We start from the raw sequence: 20976 nt of genomic DNA, 5'->3' as shown, positions 1-20976 counted from the left end.
CTTTTCCTTCCTTCCTTCCTTCCTTCCTTCCTTCCTTCCTTCCTTCCTTCCTTCCTTCCACTCCTCCTCCTCCTCCTCTTCCTCCTTCTTCTTATTCCTCTTCTTCTTCCTCTTCTTCTTCCTCTCTCTCTCTCTCTTTCTTTTTGACAAGGTCTCGCTCTGTCACCCAGGCTGGAGTGCAGTGGCATGATCTTGGGTCACTGCAACCTCCACCTCCTGGGTTCAAGCAATTCTCCTGCCTCAGCCTCCCAAGTAGCTGGGATTACAGGCACCTGCCACCATGTCTGGCTAACTTTTTGTATTTTTAGTAGAGACAGGGTTTCACTATGTTGGCCAGGCTGGTCTCGAACTTCTGACCTCGTGATCCGCCTGCCTTAGTCTCCCCAAATGCTGGGATTACAGGCATGAGCCATGGCGCCTGGCCTATAATGCCCTTTCATATTCCATTTGCTGACGTGTAATCACAGGAAACCAGCCAACTGGATCTCTTGGAACCTGTCATCTCTCCCGTGTTTCCTCTGTGTCTTTTTGATGTCCAGTGCATTCACCTTGCCTCTCACTGTGCAATTCCTGATCCAAGTGGTGTTGCAGGTTCCAGCCTACTTCCTACTTCCTTCTTCCCTATAAGATGTATTTGTCTTATAGGCCACTCACCCGGGGCCTTTTCTACATGCCCGTACATGGTGATGGATAATAACTTTCAGCTACTCTAAGTTAATGTGTTACTTCTCTCAGAGATCATAAAGCCTTTAAATCTTAACTCCCAAGGAAAGGAATGCTGGTGAACAAGCTTGAAGAGGCTTTGGAGGTCCTGAAGTCAAGGGACTAACATTTACATGAGATTTTTAGTTAAGTTCTTTCACTAACTAGCTGTGAGACCTTGGAGTCCACATTTTGAGCCCCAGTTTCTGCAGTTCAATTTGGCAAGCACAGAGCACATATGTGCTCATACCTGGGAGGAAGGGATATGAAGCTGAGACATGATCTCTATTCTCCAAAAGCTGAAAGACTAGTAGGGCTGACATGTGAAGAACATAGGGAAAAATTTGAGCCTGCAAAATGAAGAGACTTTTGGTTGGCAGAGAATGGAGGACTGTGGCATTCTAGAATGAGGAAATGGTATGAGCAAAGGCAGAGAGGCCTGAAAGCGTCCAGCAGTCTTCTTGGGGAAGACTTTCCAAACGAGAATGACCTCTGCTTCTCTGGCCTTTCACATCATGACAAGAGGCACCTCCCTTCTTTTGTTCCACCTCTAGTTCAGATCCCAAGTCACTTGCTAAACACTGTGGACTAGTTTTGCAAGCAATTAGGAGGTCTAGAGGACTTGTTTCAAAACTTCTTATAATGGAAGAACGTAATCATCTGCAAAGTAGGAGAGAAGAGTATAATGAATCCCCATGTTCCTTTCAGTCAGTTTCAGCAATTATTAACTCACAGTCATTTTTCCTATAATATTCCCACTCCCATATTATTTTGAAGTAAATCCCAAGCATCATAGCATTTCTTCTATAAATAAAATAGTATGTATCTCTAAAAGATAAGGGTTGTTGAAAACATAAGGGTTATATTATCATATTGAAAATATGAACAATACCTTAAAGTTATCATATATCTAGTCAGTGTTCAAATTCACAATTGTCTCATAAATGTCATCATTTATTTTTACAGTTTTGGTTTGATTCAGGATTCAAATAGGTTCATAATTGTGATTGGCTGCTATGTCTCTTAAGTCTCTTTCTAGTCTATAAATTCCTCCTACCTCTGTCAATCTTTCTCTCAATCTCTTTTTTTTCCTTGCAATTTATTTATTGAAGAAACCTGGTTACTTTTCCCATAGAGTTTTCCAGAGTCTGGAGTTTGCTGATAGCATCCCCACAGTGTGATTTAACATCTTCCCCAGTCCTCTGTATTTCCTGTGACTTTATTGTTGGAAGTAGAAGCTTGATCAGATGTAGGTTTCTTTCAATTTGGCAAGACTGCTTCATAGGGGATAGTGCATTCCTCCATTAGGAGATATAGTACCCGAGAGCATCACACTCCATGGTGTTGGCAGTCACTGATGGTTAGTACCCAAGCCCACTAACTCAGTAGGTCATGCAATATGGTGATATTCTATTTTTTCCATGTCTTCTTCATTTATTAGCTGGAATAATCTTATAGAGAAAATTATCCCATCATCTAATATTTGGTCACTCAATGGTACACTTCACAAAATAAAAGCAGGCTTAGATAAATAAATCAATAAAATACTTGATTTTTTTTCTAGTCATCTGTTATGTTTTCAAAATAATGTGTTGCTTATTAGCATTCTCCAATGAATCAATGAATTTTGTATTATTATTGTTTTGTTTTTGGTATTATTGTGAACTTACGAGTTTAAACGTATTTAATGTGTTTCAATCTATTAAAATTATAATCATCATCAATGCTCAAATCGTCCCACCTTTGGCCAGTTGGTGCCTCATTAAGTGGTTTTGAGTCCTTCTGACAGGATCCTAGTATTCTTTGAGAATATGCTTACTATCCGGTCTAACAAGATATTCCAGATTCATCTTACGTATTTCCTAACCCAGACCTGGAATTAGCCACTTCTCCAAGGAGCCTTCATTCTTTTTAGCGGAAATAAAATTTACAAACCATAATCTGAGCACCTATAACATTATCCTCTTCCTTTGGAAGAGAGCAGGCAATTTGGCATGGCCTAAATGATTCCCAAGACTGGCAAGAGACTGTGGGAGGAAAAGGGGTGACCGTTTAGGAGTTACTGATAAGAGATGATAAGGCTCTCAAACAAGGCTGTGGGGATGGGGAAGAGAAGGAGAGTTGGCAAAATTTCTAGAGACTATATTTATGCAAGAGAATTTAGCAACTGATTTGGTAGTTCAAGGGAATGGGGCAGAGGTGGGTAAAAAATTAGAGACCTGGGTTCAACGTCCAGTCCAGTTCTGTTACTTATCTACTGTGTGATCTGTGGCTCATTACTTGACTTCTGAACCTCAGTGACCTGAACGGCAAAATGGGAATAGCCTACTTTCTAGGGTGCTGAGAAGATTAGATGAAGTGGCAGATGAAATGAATGTAGCACAATGTGTGATACCTAGTAAAACTAAAAATTTAAAAATGTGACACTCCCAAATATCTAGTTTTATCTATAACGTGAGAGGTTGGCCTAGATCACCCCTAAAACTTCCAGTCAGTTCTGCTCCGGCTCTCTCACCAGTCACACCTGTGCTGCTCTCTGATAACGTCATAGAGTATTAATAACGTATCCTCCAGTGTAATTTGCCTACACCACATTTTATCGATTATTTTATTGAAAAGATTATATAACAAATTTAACGTTGCCAAAAGAAAAATAAATTGTATATTCTTCTGAGGGCTGTTTGTCTTTTTTGATACCTGTATTGGCCACTTTCATTTTAGAAGAGCTCAGAATAATGTTTTAAGAAATTACTCCCATATATGATGAAGAGAGGAGACCAAAAAAATTAACAAAGTATATTAAATACTGATCAGTTAGGACAGAGTCCCTTAAAATACTATGCAAGATGGTTATCCTGATCAATGATTTATGCAGCATCTGGTTTTAGAAAATGGAATATTTCTTTAAGTCCATTCCTTCCCAGAACCTCCTCTGACCATTACATCAGTGATGCCCGGTAAACGTTTTTGAGGTTATTTGCTTCTCTAAAATCTTATTTTTGAGGGCTCCAGCAGGATGAATTTTGAAGCAAGATTTTAAACATCAAAGTAGCCATCTAGCAGTCACTATAACCACATTAACTGTTGGTAAAGAGGGATTAACAATATTCATAATATCTCAACTTTTAACATTGTAAAGGGAATACAAACTGTTTTTTGAAAGTTCAGGCAATGAAAGAGACAGGGAGAGAAAGTAAAAGTGACCCAAGGTTTCCTTATCAGATACCACTGTATCCTTCTAAACCCTTTTTCCACAGGCACACACAATGCACATTTATTTTGAAGTTTGCTTTTCCAAAGTACTGTGAAATATAAAGCTACAATATATTATGCCAATATATTATATTCATTTTTGCATGTCAGTACATCATGGACCATTTCATTATTTTAAGCAGTTGCCTAATATTGCCCAGTATGAATGTTGAATTTATGTTGGTTGATCTAACCAGCACATTATTGTTAGACATTTACATTGTTTCTAACTTATTTTTTATTAAAAACAGTTCTTAACCCAAACAGGCAAACAAACAGGACTTTGAATTGGGTATGGGTAGGTGACAGATACATTCTTATCTATTTCTGTGTAATGTGGCTTTAAAAAACCGTTATAAAACAAGAGACAGCTGTTTCTTATGACATTAATTTTTTTTAACCAAAATCTTGGCTGTAAATTTCTGAATCTCAAAAACCACACTTTCCTCTTTTCTGTTACCCCTCCAATCTGAAACTCTATTCTCAGTGATGGAACCATTTTCACTTCCTGAGCAGCCACACTTGTCTTTGAGATTGGAGGCATTGAAAGCCTGCCTGCTCTTGCTGATGTGCAATTCTTTTCCTTCTGGTGAGAAATTAGGCCCTGCTTTTCATTTCACTCGGAGAACATGGTGACTCCCATGGGAGAAGAGGTGGGGCCATGGTCACCTGTCTTCCAGTGCCACAAGCACAAGACCAGACACAGCTCCCTGCTGGGCCTCCAGCACAGGTCAGAGCTACTCTCTGGGGACACACCCCTGTTTACAGTCAGGGCTGCTGATGTCAAGATGGCTGAGAGCCTGCCCTTCTCAAGAATGGACAAATGGACATATCATGGAACAAGCAAGGCAAATATTTTAAATAAACACAAAGTGTCATCCTCTTCTTTGGTTTGTTTATAGGTTGCTCTTCAAGTTGATATAATCTTAAATTTTACCATGATTACTAAGGCTGCAAGGCAAGCATGTTATTTTTTAAGCTCATATTCTTTTTGTCAGCCAAAAAATAATTAAACATTCTTATTTTGAGTAAGTCAGTGTATACCATGAGGATCTGTTTCATGATGAAGCTGGGGGATATGCCAACCTTGGGGACTTTAACACCAGCCACATTAAGAGGTGTCAGCCCTGCTGGGTAGATGACAAGTGCTTCCTTCTCCAATCTCGGCTAAGGTACAGGTTTTATTTGAGGCAAGACTTCTGCATCCCTTCTATCCATTGCTTAGTATAAAACACAATTCGTATTTCAGAATAACCAAAGATGGCAGCACAGGGTCTCTAAGGTCAACAAAGCTCCCATTCTGTTCTTCAGCTTATTAGTGACTAACTTATAACTTTACCACTCATCATCTTAATTTACTTAAATTTCTCAGATGTAACTGGGTAACTTTCAATCGTGCTTCCCTTAGACTCAAATCACTTTTCATCACCAGGTTATTTTTAGTTATTTGGAATTCTCAAAAATGCTCAGATGGTGAAAGTATCTTTATCTTCCCTAGCTGAGCTCAAAGGTGACATTTTCTTAATTGTCCAGGGAGTTTACAAAGTTTCAGTTATTTTTAAATGACGTCTATGGCACCAAATAAAGCTTACATTTTAAGAAGAAGAATTTTGTGTGTGTATAGCTCAAAAATAGCTGATTTTCAAAGTTTAGCTTCTGTAATCCTCAATGAAGACTAAAGGCCTGACTCATTTTTTTTTAAAGCTTTTTGGAAGCACTAGACATAAGCACCTGATAGTAAGCAAGTTTGCCAATGTCTCATTTTTGGGTCATTTAAGGCAAAATCTGAATTAAGTCTTCATTTTGCCAGCCCTCAGAAATGTATTTTAATCATCCAATTCAACAAATAGATTTTTAGTATCCTCATGTGCCCACACAGTGTTCTAACACAGTGGGATACCACAGCAAACAAGAGGGACAAAAATCTCTGTCCTCCTAGAGCTATGTTTTAGTGAGGGGTAAGGAGGGATGGAGGGAGATAGACTTTAAAGAAAAAGTAGAGGCAAGAGTCAGATAAGGGGCACCAGGAATATGGTGTTGGCAAGTGGAACAGACTACAATTTTAAGAGGTCGGTCAGGGTTAAGTCTCATTGAGAAGGTGACATTTGACAAAAGTTTTAAGGAAATGAGGGAATTAGTCATGTGGATATCTGGAGAAAGTACATTCCAGACAGAGGACTTGGCTACTATGTGCTACTAGGTAGTCCTGTGGCTGGTGCAGAGTGAGCAAAGAAGAGTGTAGAAGATCCAATTCAAGAACCAAAAAAGCCCCAGCTCACGGAGGTCTTGATGGTCACTCTAAGGGTTTTGGCCTTTACTCTAAAAACAATGAGGAGCCATTACAGGGCTCTGAACAGAGGAGTGACTGACATAGTTCCAATGAATTCGCTGTTGCTATGCTATGCAGAAAACAGACCTGAGAGGGGAGGGTTGAAAGCAAGTAGATCTGAGAGGAGGCCACTGCAGTGCTCTTAGAGAAAGACAGTAGTAGCTTGAACCAGAGTGGGAGAAACTGAGGAGGCAAAACGTGGTTGGATTCTGTACATATTTTAAAACAAGAGCAGACAGACTTTCTTGAAGGTTGGAATGAGGAGTGTTGAGAGAAAAAGAGGACTCAAGGATGACTCATGATTTTTAGTCTGAGCTGCTAGAAAAGTGGCATTTCCATTCATTGATATGCAGAAGGCTTTACGTAAGCCCCTTAGGGGAAGAAAGCCTAGGAGCTAGTTTTGGATATGTTGAGTTTGAGATGACTATTAGATATTCAACTACTGATTTCCTTTTGACTAAGTCAAAATTTATCATCCTCAAAGAATGTAAATTCCCTGAGGGCAGAGTTTTGTCATTGTTCGTTAATGTATATCCAGAGCCTTGGACAGGGTTTAGCACATGTTGATTCTCAACTAAAAATTAACTGAATGAAAATTTATAAAGCACACACTATGTTTCTTGCTCTGTTCTACATGCTGGGGATACCACAGTGGAAAAAAAACCCACCACCATTTCTGTTCTCATGCACTTTACAATCTCGCAGTGGGAGACAGAGAAAGCAAATGAAGTGAAATAAAATAAATCCTTTTCCTGTTGGTGTACATACTTGATAGAGACTGGTTGAATGTCTACTCCCATGGCACTCTATGTCTATTGTCATAACCCTACAAGGAAGGAAACTGAGAGCACAGAGTTGGCATTGCTTGCTGGTCTATCTTACTCTAAAGCCTCCGTTACCACACCATATTGCTTCTCATATAAAATAACACAAATCCCTTCATCACCTGACAAATATCAGGGCTATGTTTCTCTTCGTATGAGCATCTAAAGGAGAGTCTTCTCATAATCAGTTTGTTTTTGAAGAGCAGTTTTAGGAAGGACGCCTGGAAGTAGGCAACCCTAGACCACTTTGCCCTCCTTAACTGAGTCAAACCATGTAGCTGCTTTCATCTTTACATCACAGGGCATTTTCTTATTCTTCACTTCCTTTCATGATGCCAAAGTTACCTTAATTACCCACCATAAAGTCTAACACATTATTTCATCTGAAAGGCTCACTTTGTAACTTTTCACAGAACTAAGGAGGCATACTAAAACAAATATTATATTCATATAAATTTGAAGAGGTATCCCTTATTCCTTTAAAATGAAATCAAATGAATTTTCATATCTAGAAGTAACATCTAGTGTTGATTTGAGACTTAGTACTCCAAAATCATTTTAATCCTCCTCCTCCCCGATTCAGCCATTTGATGTTTTCTTGGTCTCATGAAACATTATGCCCCCAGCTTCTCCTCCGTAATCTGTGCAGAAATTCTGAAACAGTCACTGCCCCTTCCTACTGCGCATTTCTTACCACGTTTCTGCACGTAATTTGATATCACACTTCCTGCCCCCAGCAACATTTCCTATCATGTAAATGATGAATATTTTACTTCTGGTCTGACCTATCTGAATAGGTCCCCAAAAAGGAGACTATCTGGGCTCTCCTCCTGAATGTCATTTCCATCAACATTGTAATTTTTAAGATAAAACATCCAGGGTTCCCCACTAGTTGAATGTGGTAAAAGTGTATGTCTTGATGTTGCCCTTCAGGCAGCAATGCTCATTAATAGCAAGAATTCCCATGATCAGTAGAGTGTGTGATCGACCAATAACTTGCCTCTTTTCAAGGCCAAGAAAGACATCTTCAATCCACCAGATTTTCTTTAGGACCCTCTGATGAACAAGTGGCAGTGAGGTCACCTCATGTAATTCTAAGATACGCGGAAATCCTCTCCTGATATGACACATTACATTAACTCAATAGAATGACTGGGATCTTAAACATCGTCCTAAATACATACAGTCAGTGCATTGTAACTAACATACTAAATAAACAGACAGCCTTTAACCTTTACAATAATTGTTACTGTTCTTCCTGAAGAATCCAATTACAGCACAAAGCAAGAGTCCTATAGTATGGAGTGTTCTAACAATCAAATAATTGTCAACACCAGTTAGTTATGGTATCTATCTGCTGTCTATCTGTGGGATCATGCTATGGCTTCAATATTTGCATTCTGAAAAATTTCATATGTTGAAATCCTAATCTCCAAGGTAAAGATGGTATTAGGAGGTAGGGACTTTAGGAAGTGATTAGACCATGAGGATAGTGCCTTATAAAAGAGGCCCCAGAGGGCTGCTTTACCCCTTCCACCACATGAGGAGGACACAGCTAATGAACCAGAAAGACAGCCCCCTCCAGACACAGAACGTGCAGATGCCCTGATCTTGGACTTCCCAGTCTCTAGAACTGGAATAAATAAATACTGTTTATAAGCCTCCCTGTTTATGGTGTTTTGTTATAGTGGCCCGGACAAACTAAGACAGATCACAAAAGCTTTTCCAACAAAACGAAAACCATGTCATAAAGAATAGAGGACCAATAACTATCCATTATGGATACAATAGTGGGTGAATGAACTCTGTAAGTAATGAAGTTATGCTTGTGTACTACCCCTGGTAAAAATATCACAACGTAAAAGGTAACGTGTATTTTGTTAACTTCGTATTAGGAAATATAAGGTGTTCTAACCTCTGGGAATTCTGAATGGTAGCTACAAGTTTATAACCATGGCCAAAACAACAACAACAAAAAGAACAAATAAACAAAAACCCTCTGTCATCTAATTCCTTTCATGTTCAACTCCTGCACTGAAGTTCCCAGGTCCTTATTTCCTTGTTCATTGAAAAGAAAATCAAATGTTGGAATTTGAAATGTAAGTGGAAGATGTTATCATCAAAGGTGTATTCCACCACTCACCTTATTTTGTATTGAATAGACATGTTTTCTAAATATCACACCTGGTAATTTATCTTAATATTTTTTCCACTTAACAGTAAGGTATTCACAGATTTTTGCCTTAGGTATAAAAGGTACAAATATCCACCACAGTTCAATTGATCAATGGATTTTTTTTTAAACATCTGTCTTAAAATTCTATCTAATATGGTGCTTCAGGCTCTATATAGCCACAGCTTCCAAGTGATACCAATAGACTTACCCAGCAGGGATTATGTAAACCTTATATAATCAATATTTGTGAGATTTCTTAAGATCCTGGCACAAAAGACAGCACTGAAATTCAAAGTTTTCAGTTTTAATTATAACTTTCCTTTTAAATTAAATGCCAGTTAGAGTCCGGAAGGCTTCGAGTCCCAGCCCCTATAGCAAGACCATTGCTACCATTAAAAATATACTTTTCTATATAAAGGAAGAGTCAAAAGGGGATAAAGTCGTTTAGAGGGGCTATATAAATCCCATCAATGTTCGGAAATACACAGTTAATGGATATATAATCAGAATCAAAATATCTCATTGGTGTGAGTGCTGCCTCTAAATCCTAATCCATATAGTTGCTAACCCAGAGAGCTGCTCTTAAATCTCCATGTTTTCCCATGGACAGATTATTTCTAATGAAATGGTGCAGGGTAACTAAAGCCCCATGAGGCAGGCTTCAAAATAAAGCTAATCCTGTATCAAAGTCTCTGCATAAATGAACTGCAGATGAAAGGCCAAAAGTATGGTTGGCAGTTAAAACACAAGACAACCAGCTGAATTTGAATTTAAGATAAACAATAAAGAAAGATTTGGTCTAAGTACGTCCCAAATATTGCATGGAACGTACTTAGAATTCACTGTTCATTTTACATTCAAATTTGACCGGACAACCTTTGTTTTTTATTTGCTAAATTCGGCAATACTAGCCAAAGGAAAATTAAGACTGTTTTCAACTGACATTATACCATCCTGTACCAATGAAAAGCACAGATGAGATGAATTCTATAATTGTCTATTTCATTTTAATGATTTCTACTACTTACCCAATGGCAAAGTTCCCAACATCTATAAGCCATGTTAAAACAGGTGAAAGAAATTGGTTATGTTGGCGTAAAGGGTTATGAGGAACATTTAAAGATTCACACATTAGAAAACACAATGTTACATCAATCCTGTCATTTAAATAATTTAAGCTGTAACTAAAAAAATAAATGTCATGAACTACATACACAAATCAGCCTTACTGAATAGTTGCCCGGCTTGCACATTAACTAGATGACAACCTAATAGCTCTGTATGTCTAAGTAAAAAGCAAACATTGGATAAAGCAGACATTCAATATCTGCCCACCTCTTCTCAGAATTACCACTGTCTTCTACATAAAACATCAATTTTTCCAAGGAAACTGCTTCGCTTGATATCTTATGAACAAGACAAATAAGTTTAATTTCTAAACTAATGTGCCCAATTTTAGTGATAGACACTTCCAAAGGGAAGCAAACTGTCTTAACTGCTATTGCAGGATTCCTTCATTTAGATTTAAGACAGTCAAATTCGTTTTGAAAACACTTAAAAAATGTTGTTGTCCATTGCTTCCGGTGGGGTGCTATAACCCCCTTAGGGTAAATTATTGCTTAAGAAAGTCTGCTTAAACAGTATAATATTTGGCCAATGTTTTTCTCATAAAACACAAGCACAATTAGACTGGGGTCAAATGCTGAAGTTAAATTAGAGATGTGGCAATTATTGATGATTGCTATTGTTTTGGAGCATTCAGACAAAATGACCTGTCTTTTCCTAAATTGTTAATCTGAATTATCCCAAGTTTGTAGCTCTGGGAAACTGACCTTTGAGGTTTAGCTGAGTTGAGTTTTTGAAACACACCAGTTTGCAAAAGTTTCTATGGAAGAAATAAACTCCTTGGTGAGACTTTACATCTATTTGTTACTGAGAATTTTTTGGACTCTTGTGCTAAATCTGAGTTGGCATATTATTAACCTTTTCAAATTAGGCATTTAGTAGGCTCAGCTGAATATTTTCTTAATTTGCACATTGGTTTGCTGGAACAGCTGGCACTGCACTGGAATATTAGTTGAGATCTTAGATTTACATAGTCCAAGTACAAACATATAAACTCTGCTTTTGGAGAGGATGACCTAATTAGTGCAGAATATAGTACACTTCATTAATAAGAATAATAGCAACAACAACAGCTAACACGTATTGAGCATTTGCTATGTCTCCAGCACTGTATACCTATAGGTATATTCAGTTATTGAACACTTTCAATAGCTCCAATTTTTTATTCTCCAAATATTGTAGATAAGAAAATGCAGAGTGGTTAATGTACTTGCCCTCAATCACACAATTAGTAAGTAGTAAAGCTTAGATTTTTACCTAGGCAATCTAGCTGCAGAATCTACGCACCTACCATCTTGAAACACTACCTCTGTAAATGCATCAGTTAACAACAAAGAGAACAACAAAGAGTGTTCATCCACCTTCTCAGGTCAGTTTTCATGTGAAGGAAATGTCACATCTTTGACTGTGACCACAGATTTCAGGGGAATAGGAGTTTCTCAGGCTAAGGAAAGCAAGTGACTCTTCACAACCACCCCCAACAAACCATAATCAGCCTTCCTGTTCCTCTAAATGTGTGCACAATTTTGTATATTTTAATATATGTGTGATAAGGCAACTAAGCTGACATATATCAAGTACAGAGTCATAAATGTGCAGGGTGAAGTAAGTCTTCCTTCAAGGATAAGGACATTCTAGGTGTTAGTTACCTGGAGAAGAGGTACCTACGAGAACCAGAACACAAATAGGATCCCTAGCTGTGTGGCAGACTGGGAATCTAGCTCTCTGGTGATCTACGTCTTAATCACCAAGGGACCAATATGTCTGCGCAAGGTGGCTGGGGAATGGGTGGAAGGTCCCGAGAGGAGACAGGGGCAAACAGAGCAGACCCAGTGCAGGAGAAATAGGACCATGAGGTTTGTGCCTCTCTTACCTAGTGTCTTTCCTTTTTGTCCTTCTTGAGTATTCAGAAAATGCCTTTGAAAGTTCTAATGTATCTCATACTTCACTGAGGGAGTTTTTAAATAAACAGGGCCATAAAAAACTTGAATGTAACAACCATGGTGGCAAGAACAAAGGAAGAGAATCCAGATGGGGAGCAAGAGAGGGATAAAGGTGGAAGCTACCAGTGGCCTGCCATTCTCATTCCCTTCTTGTTTTGGGGGACAAACGTTGGAGGCTCTGGTTTGTGTTTTAATCTGGAATCAGTACTGCAAGATGCCTTATACTGGCATAAGAAGTGTTTGATAATGGTTTATACAATAGACATGCTAGTTTTCTACTATAATCAACTTTGAGAGAACTGAAGACCATCTAAGATTTCGCTCTCCTTTTAGAAATACAAATGAGGCTGGGCACAGTGGCTCACATCTGTAATCCCCGTACTTTGGGAGACCAAGGTGGGAGGATCACTTACATTCAGGAGTTCAAGACCAACCTGGGCAACATAGTAATACCCCTCACATCTACAAAAAAAAAAAAAAAAAAAAAAAAAGCTGTCTATGGTGGTGTGAACCTGTAGTCCCACCTACTCGGAAGCTTGAGGTGAGAGGATGGGGAGGCCGAGGTTGCAGTGGAGCTGGAATCGCGCCATTGCACTCCAGTCTGGGTGACAGAGCTAGGCCCTTTCTCCATAAATATATAAATATGTTTATATATACCCGAGTGAATAAATGTGGAGATCTACCCTTGCTGGCTTGTTGACAATGCACACATATTTGCAAGTGTCCATTATATGTGCTGGAGGAAATATTATGTATATTTTGAGAGGATTTATTGAGCCAAAAAATAAGCCCCTGTGTAACGCTTTTCCTGGCTCAAGAAAGTATCACCTTAAGAATTTTACAGAAATATTTTGAAGCCTATGGCTAGAAGGGGAAAAAGAGAAGGAAACAGAAAAGAAATAAGGCCTGGTGAAACTAACTAGAGATCTGCTAGGGAGTTCTGGGATAAGCCCCCAAAACCCATGTGCCACTTTCACTTCAAGAACCCTCATCTCTTTCTTCTTTACCAACACGTCTATTTTTTTCTTTAAAAGTATATTTTACAATTCTGAAAACACCTTAAAATTAAGGTGCCAAAAAGAAAAATCTCATGAAAAGGGTTCATGGGGCCCGGTGCCGGTGGGCCTCCCAAGCCCCTGTAATCCCCAAGCCAAATTTTGGGAAGGCGAGGCGGGGCCGGATCCCAACAAGGTCCCCAAAAAAAGAGGAAAGGTCCGAAAAAAACATTCCCTGGCTTTTAACAACAAGTGGGAAAACGCCCTCTCCCAACTTAAAAAAAATAAAAAAATTAAAATTAAAAAAAAATTAGCCGGGGCCGAAGATGGGCGGCGCCCCTGTAGTCCCAGCCCCTACTTCGGGAGGGATCCTGAGGCAGGAGAATGGCCCGTGGGACCGGGAAAGGGCGGAGCCCCTTTGGCAAAGTGAAGCTTGAAGATCCGGCCCCCACTGGCACTCCAGCCCTGGGGGCGACAGAAGCGAGAAAACCTTCCGTTCCTCAAAAAAAAAAAAAAAAAAAAAAAAAAAAAAAAAAGAAAAAAAAAAGAATCTCATGAGGTATTTATGCCAATTTTCATATTTTTTCATGAAATTTATTGCAAAGTAGCCCTAACAACTGACGTCTTAAAGAGATTCCTTCAGAGGCACAAACTTCAGCGGAAATGCAGCGTCCATTAGCTTCATCATTGTCCGCTTGGGATATGCACATCGAAACATAACTAGGGAAATGAGGCAGTATGTCTTCCTGAGTCTCCAGCCTCACAGCTGGAAGGCTGTGACCATCTGGACTCTGATCCTAATTAGTGTATGGGGGTAGCTGTGGTGCTCAGCTGGTCCCTGGCCCACCAGTCTCCTCACTCCGGCGGTGGGTCAAGGGTGATATTCCTCCCGCAATAGCGGAGTTAAACTAAACTGTAACGCTGAACCAAAAAAAAAAAAAGAAAGAAAAAAGAAAAGAAAAGAAAAGCGTCTTGGGGGGGGGGGTGGGGTGGGGAAGCTACAATACATAGCTTGTTCGGGTTAATCCCGGTTTTGACAACTGCCAGAGCTGTTAAGAAAAGGAAATGATTAAATAAATAAGACAAGCCACTAAATCAAATTAGCAAACGAACCCCTCTACTGACTCACTCAAGGGTTTCTGAACCTCAAGAAAAGATTTTTGAGTGAGGAGAAGTAAAGGTACCTTCCGTGTCATTACGTAAGCATCTCCTGCTTTGAGGATTACGGGAATTACCAACGGCAGCCAGCCAGGAGCTCCGCTGCCTATTACACCTGCCTGACCCAGGCTCTCTGAGCCCAGCCCGAGGCTGGGCAGCCAAAGTCGCCTCCGAGTATTCGGGAACTGTCCGCGGACGCGTCTCCAAACCGTGCCGAGATACCAGCGCGAAAGAGGTTTTCTCAGACGGACGTTCAGTAAGTAGAGGAAATACGCTATAGTTTCAAATTGGGAAACTTTTCCTTATAACTGCATTACCCATTGTGAGCTGCCAGGAAACCGCTAGCTTCTTTTCAAGGGATTGCGACGACTCGTGTCCACAATTGCAGGAATCCGACGAACTCAGAGGGAGAAAATACAGACTCAAGCATGAGTAAAATCGGTTTGCGCTATGTGACTGGGTCACATTTAACTGAAAATGCCAGTGGCCGCGCAGTCGGGCTACCTTTTCCACCAGCACCATATCCACAGCCAGTCGTCCCTTTTCGGGAGACATTTTCTCGAAAAAATGGGTACCTGAACTCCAGATTCAAAGCGTCTTTCTGAATCTCTCCCCGGTCCCCGCCAAGCCGAGCTCAGTCGTCTGGCTCCCCTTTTCCCCATCCCCGCTGCCAGAGGTCGCCGCCGTCTGTGGTCCCGAAACCCGAGAGTGGCTCCTAGGAGGCCTTTCAGAGGTGGTGCAGGGGGAGGGGAGAGGATGCTAGTTTATCTAAGTTAATAGCTTCTTCCATGGGATACGTTTTTGGGGATCTCTGGGGCAGAAGGTAGCCTTGCAACCCCCAGTGACGATTGCGAGCCTGACCAAGGCCGGGCCGCTGCTGTTAGTGCCACATCATCCTAAGCGTAACTAGGAATGGACGCGGGAGATCAGAGACCGCCAAGACTCCAGAAAGCAAATCTGCCCCACCAGGCGCGCAGCCGCTGCTGAAGCCTTCCCAGATGCGAACCTCCCACCCCCACCTCCCCTGCTTTTTCATCCCTTCCAGTGCCGAACCGCAACAAGAAGTCTGGTCCCGTACTCTGGCAGAGTGCGCTCCAAAACCCTGGTGAAGAAATAGAAGCCTTGAGGCGCAGTCCGTGTTGCCCACCCTGGGCTCGAACGCGCAGCTCAGCCAGCCACCTGTTCCACAAAGCTGGAGTTTGTGCGGGTGCGGGTGCGGGCGCGGGCTGCGGCAGGAAGGACCCCATCGTCCCCTCCCTCGGCACGGTTCGGAACCGCCAAAGGCGCCCATCACCTCAAATCTAAGTGCGCACACACCTGCGCACTCAACCCGGAGACTCGCACCACTCCAGGCGCCGGCGCGCGGCGACTCGCTGCCGGGTCTCCTAGCTTCAGCTCTGACTCCGCGCTCGCCACTGGGGCCCACCCCGCGACCTGCCCTTCCGGGAGGATGGCGCCAATTACCTGACGTTAAGATGCAAAGAGCGAAGAGAGTCTTGCAGACCATGGTAGCCTGGTGTTTGGTGCCAAGCCCGGAGCGGGCAGCAGGGACTTTGCGGACTGACAGAGCGCACTGGGCGCTGGTAGTGACTCCTCTGCCGGGTGGGCTGCGGTGGGAGCTGGGAGGCGCGGACAGCTCCAGTGGAAGGCGCGAGGCAGACGAGGCGAACGCAGCGCAGCTCCGTCAGCTGCGTGCCCTCCAGTGCTCCGCGCGCTTCTGCTCCATCCCAGCCGCCCGAGCCCGGGGCCGCCTCCGCCGCCGCCGCCGCGCCTGCCGCTGCCAAACCCCTCCCACCCGGGCCCCGCGGCAATGACAGGGCCACCCCCTGGCCTTCCTTCTGTCAGCCCTCAGGTCCCGAGAGCCCCGGCCCAGAGCGGCCTCTGCTGGACAGTCAGGACCCGAGACCCTGGGTTCGGCAAATGTTTGCAGCACCTTGCTTTGTGCTGGGAACTAGGGATGCAAAGAAGTGTGAGCACATCTCTACCCTTAGGAATCTAGCTCAGCTTTTCTTACATGAGCTTACAGCCTTTAGAGAGGTGACCTTATGTCATTTTAGGTGTTCCCTCGGAGAACCGACACATGTTCCAAGAATAAGAATCGTCTTCATTTGTCCAAACACTTCTGCGTGTACATATTAAACCCTCATCCACATTCAACCCGGCTGAGTTTCCTGGGGCCTGAACCAGGATGTCTGCCGCTGTATTCAGCTTCTTACTAGAAGAAAATACTAATGTCAGGTAACTGATGGTGGAATAACTAAGCCAGACACCTTACTAGGCGTTGTTTCATGAATCCTTCCAAGAATTATTATTATTTCATTTTACAGATGAGAAAATGAAGGCACAGAGAAGACAATGTTCTCAAGGTCGCATAACTGGTAAGAATAGTTTGTGCACTAGGCCCATAATAACAAAGGCTGACATTTCCTGAGTGATTGCTATGTGCTAGGCTCTGGACAACGGGCTGTTCAAGAATCAACCAAGTAATTTAGTTCTCACAACAATCCTTGGAGATTATTTCCTCGTTTTCAGGGGAGAAAGTGGAGGCACAGAGAAGTTTAACTTGCCCGAGTTCAAACAACTCGCAAGTAGTGATAAGATGCCTGCCCGGGCACCCTGCTCAACCTCTGTACTCTACTCCCTCTCCAGAGCCCAAAGCTTCTCCAAAGCCTACAGATTAGAACTGACCTTTCATTCAGTTCCCTCCCTGCTCCTGCTACACTTTAGGCTTGCTTAATTCTCACACTTGGATCAAAGCAGATGCCAGGTTCTCTCCCAATTCTGTTATTAATGAACCTGTTGGTCCCCTAGTCACCAGAGCTAGGGCACTGAAGGAGTTAACAAGCCTTTGTAAATAAATTATTTGAGTGGAAGACAGCTTTCTTTTTTCTGTGATATCTTCTTCATATGCCATGGGCTCTGTTCTCACTTCTTTCTCACATACCAGAAGCTGACTCTAGGAGGCCTGAGCACCTTATCTATGGTCAATTCCTCTGCCTGACTCTATCACACTACCACTTGTAGATTTTGCTCACACTTCCAGAACAAGATTAAATTTGGATCACATTTTTTTCTCTTTGTGTTGGTAAATCTATTAATTTCTGTTGGAATGAGAAACAAAAAATACTCAAACCAAGTGCCCATCCCCTCTCCGTCCTCCATGGCCAGATAAACTACAAATTCAATTTGTTCAACACGTTCTCTGAATGCTTTTGACTTCAAGGTTCTTCCGGTTTCTAGGATAATCTATGTGATTATGAACAATTTCTGCATCTGGGTTTTGGTTGTCATGGATGCAGGGACCACACACAGATGGAGTTACATAATGACATTCTATCAGGCACTGGCCGCTTTAAATAGGGCAGGTTAAGTAAGTGACTCTATGGCAGAAATAAAGATTTCTGAAGACCACTTCACAGGAAAAATTTATTCAATTGAAATTCAGCAAAACTTTAAGGAGTCTTTCTGGAGTGCAAAGCATGTGCAACTCTAACCTTGATATCTAAGATACTGGTTTGGTGCTCAAAGAATCATGACTCCGACACACTAATCAGTGAAAATTTCCAATACTTTTCTATTGTACGCAGGATAGAGTTGAAATAATTTATTTGATTAAAATAGTTCATTTTAATTGCTGATTAAAAATTTTAATTTATTAATTTAGTCAGAGTGTATTTAATCACTTATTTTATGCCAGCCAGCCCTTATGCTAGACAATGGGAATATAATGGTTGTAATAGCCAGGGTAGTGTAGGTTTTGCTGCTGTAATAAACCAGCCCAAAGTCTCCCAAGCTTAAGCAATAATGGTTTATTTTTTGCTCATCAAAATCTGCTATGGATCCAGGTTACTCCTCAGAGTAGCTGTCCTCAGGATTCAGTGTTGTACCACCATATCGAAACCTGCTTTTGTTACAATAGGTAGCTAGCCAGGCATGAGTGGGGCAGGAGAGGGCTCCCCCCAACACCCCACCAGGAAAATCAGGAAACCATCATGTGGTGGCCAGGCAGTTATTAACTATCTCTCTAAAATAATAATTGGTTACAGCTGGCACGAGGGAATGGCCATCTCCCCATAAATAGGGAACACCTGAAACTGGTAATCAGCAGCTTCCGAAAAGATCTCAGGAGTTGGGCGACTGAATTCAAGCATGTGCATTAAGATGCAAAATGGTGGAGTTTAACTGGGATATGACCTTCGTGGGGCATTAAAGGAATGCAAGATGCCAGAAGTAGGCCAGCATGTAAAACTCTAAGTCCAAGGTCAAATGGGGCACTTGACCGCCAAGATGCCCGCTTGGGCCACTTCCAACTGTACTTTCCTTTCTTGATTCTCTAAAAGTTTTTAATTAACTTCCAATCTTGCTCTGAAACTTGCCTCAGTCTCTTTTTCTGCCTTACACCCCTCAGTTGTATTTTTTCTTTTGAGGCAAGAATTGAGGTTGCTGCAGACCTGTACTGATTCCCCGCCAGTGACTTGGATAGCTTCCACCGCTAACAGTTTCATATCCACTGAGTTAGGGGAAGAGAGAAGTGGAGAATTAAGTATTCAAATCTTCCATCTAAAAGTGACACTTCTGTTCGTATTTTATGGCTTAAGGCAAGTCAATGGTCATGCCCAACTTCGGGAAAGCAAGAAAGCGTGTTATTTTTGTGTGCTCAGATAGAGACGAGAACTCTATAGCAGGGAACACTGTGATGTGTGCCACAGGGGCTAATTGTCTCTGCACCAGGAAACTTATTTTCTAGTAGTGGGGAGTTAAACATTGAATGAATAATCACAAAGACATATGCAATAGCATTATATTAAATGCCACAATAATAATAATGATGAAAATTTATTAATTGTTCCAAGCATTTTATGTACAGTCATGTGTTTAAATTTCTACACTCTAACTTTGTGAGACAGATACTGTAGAAGACTGGAATATGCCACTTCAAAATATGTCTTTTTGGTATAAGTATTTGTTTGAGAAACAGCAGCTATAGGAGCAACTCTGAGAACAGAGTGGAATTACCTTTTTGTAGGGTGAATTTAAATCTATAAAGGGAATTTTCATTTGTAAGAATGTCTTCCTCTGAGTACTAGGAAGAAAAGGATGGCACTAAATTACTAGAAACTCTCATTAATGGAGAGGGCACTGACTTAAATCTGCATAACAAACTTTACCTTTGTTTACCATGCTTTACCTGGTCACTTCCTCATAACTGCACCCCTACCCCCATACTCCTCTTTCTTTGTTTCAGCTGAAGATGATATTTAAGTTTGAATTCAAAGCCACCTCTTTGAAAATTACTAATTCCCTGACTATCTCATAGATATATATGTGTATATATAAATATATGAAATACACATGTTAATAAATTTGTGGGGTTTTTGTTGTTGTTAATCTGTCTTTTGTTATAGGGGGTCCCAGCTTAGAACTCATAAAGGGTAGAGAGAAAAATTATCTTTTCCCCCCCAAATACTATTATTATCCAAATTTTACAAAGTAAGACTGAGAAATACTTATACAGAATAAAACTTTGAAGGAAACTAAGGGATGCAATGAGATATAATAGCAGGGGAACTAGTACTCCTCAGTGCAGTCGGGGATGGAATTTGCATATAACCCATTGACTTACAGCAAAAGCCATTTTTTTAAGTAGAATTCTTAGTTCTTTTATAATACTCCACTGGGATAAAATCTCAGATAAATCTACCTTTTACTGACTGACTCTTTTTTGATCATTGATAAAATGAATTTTTAGTGTTGTGGACTTTTAATATTTTACCAAAAATAATTGCTCTTGGCTGACTTAGATTTTTACATCCTGAATATATTATTCTTTATAATTTTAGATAATATAGAAGTATTATTTCTGGATTCTTGATATCATGAGATGGTTTCATCTGGTCTCTTGGCTTAAGTGAGAGAATAACTTGGCTGAGAGAGCTGCAGTGGTTAGAGGTTGGGTCCTAATCCCCTCTGCCATCTACTAACTGAGTGATTCTAATTAATTATTTGGCACCTCTATTCCTTTGTTTCTGTATCAGTCTGCTAGGGCTGCCATAACAGAACATCACCAACTGGGTGGCTTAAACAACATAAATGTATTTTTTCCATGTTATGGAAGTTGGATGTCTAAGGCCAAGGCAATACCAGTGTTCGGGCTCTTGACACTATTGCAAGAAGGAATTCAAGGATGAGTCAGAAAATAGTGACAGTAGGAGATTTATTGCAAAGTGAAAAGCACTTTGCAATAAGGGGATTGTGGGGGTACTTAAGACAGAGTTGTTCAATGGAGTTTGGAGTTTCTATCTTTATGGGCTTCTTTAACCAAGGGGTGGAATATTCATTGAAATTCGTGGAAAAAGTTAGGAATTTCTCAGAACTGTGGTACCACCTATTTTTTACACCAAATATGGGTGTTCTCAGACTGTCATGGCACTAGTGGGTATGTAATTGATAATGTTAACAATAATATAATGAC

At 41.0% G+C, this 20976-nt stretch overlaps 1 protein-coding gene across 2 annotated transcripts in view; it reads right to left on the bottom strand.

Moving 5' to 3' along the window:
• Positions 1 to 16378, bottom strand: part of PARM1 (prostate androgen-regulated mucin-like protein 1) — a 111786-nt gene extending 95408 nt beyond the window's left edge. The window contains exon 1 of one of the 2 annotated variants that reach the window (XM_017852976.1): positions 15969 to 16378. In XM_017852976.1, the coding sequence (XP_017708465.1) occupies positions 15969 to 16011 (43 nt within the window). In that variant the 5' untranslated portion in view covers positions 16012 to 16378. The remainder of the gene's footprint in view (positions 1 to 15968) is intronic. The other variant, XM_017852977.1, reaches the window with a different exon arrangement.
• Between the last annotated feature and the right edge of the window lie 4598 nt (positions 16379 to 20976).

This window comes from Rhinopithecus bieti, unplaced genomic scaffold (genome assembly GCF_001698545.2).
Source record: "Rhinopithecus bieti isolate Rb0 unplaced genomic scaffold, ASM169854v2 scaffold_35319, whole genome shotgun sequence".
In the NCBI taxonomy this organism is placed as follows: Eukaryota; Metazoa; Chordata; class Mammalia; order Primates; family Cercopithecidae; genus Rhinopithecus; species Rhinopithecus bieti.
Note: the sequence above shows the minus strand (reverse complement) of the source record. Positions and strands in the feature narration are given on the sequence as shown.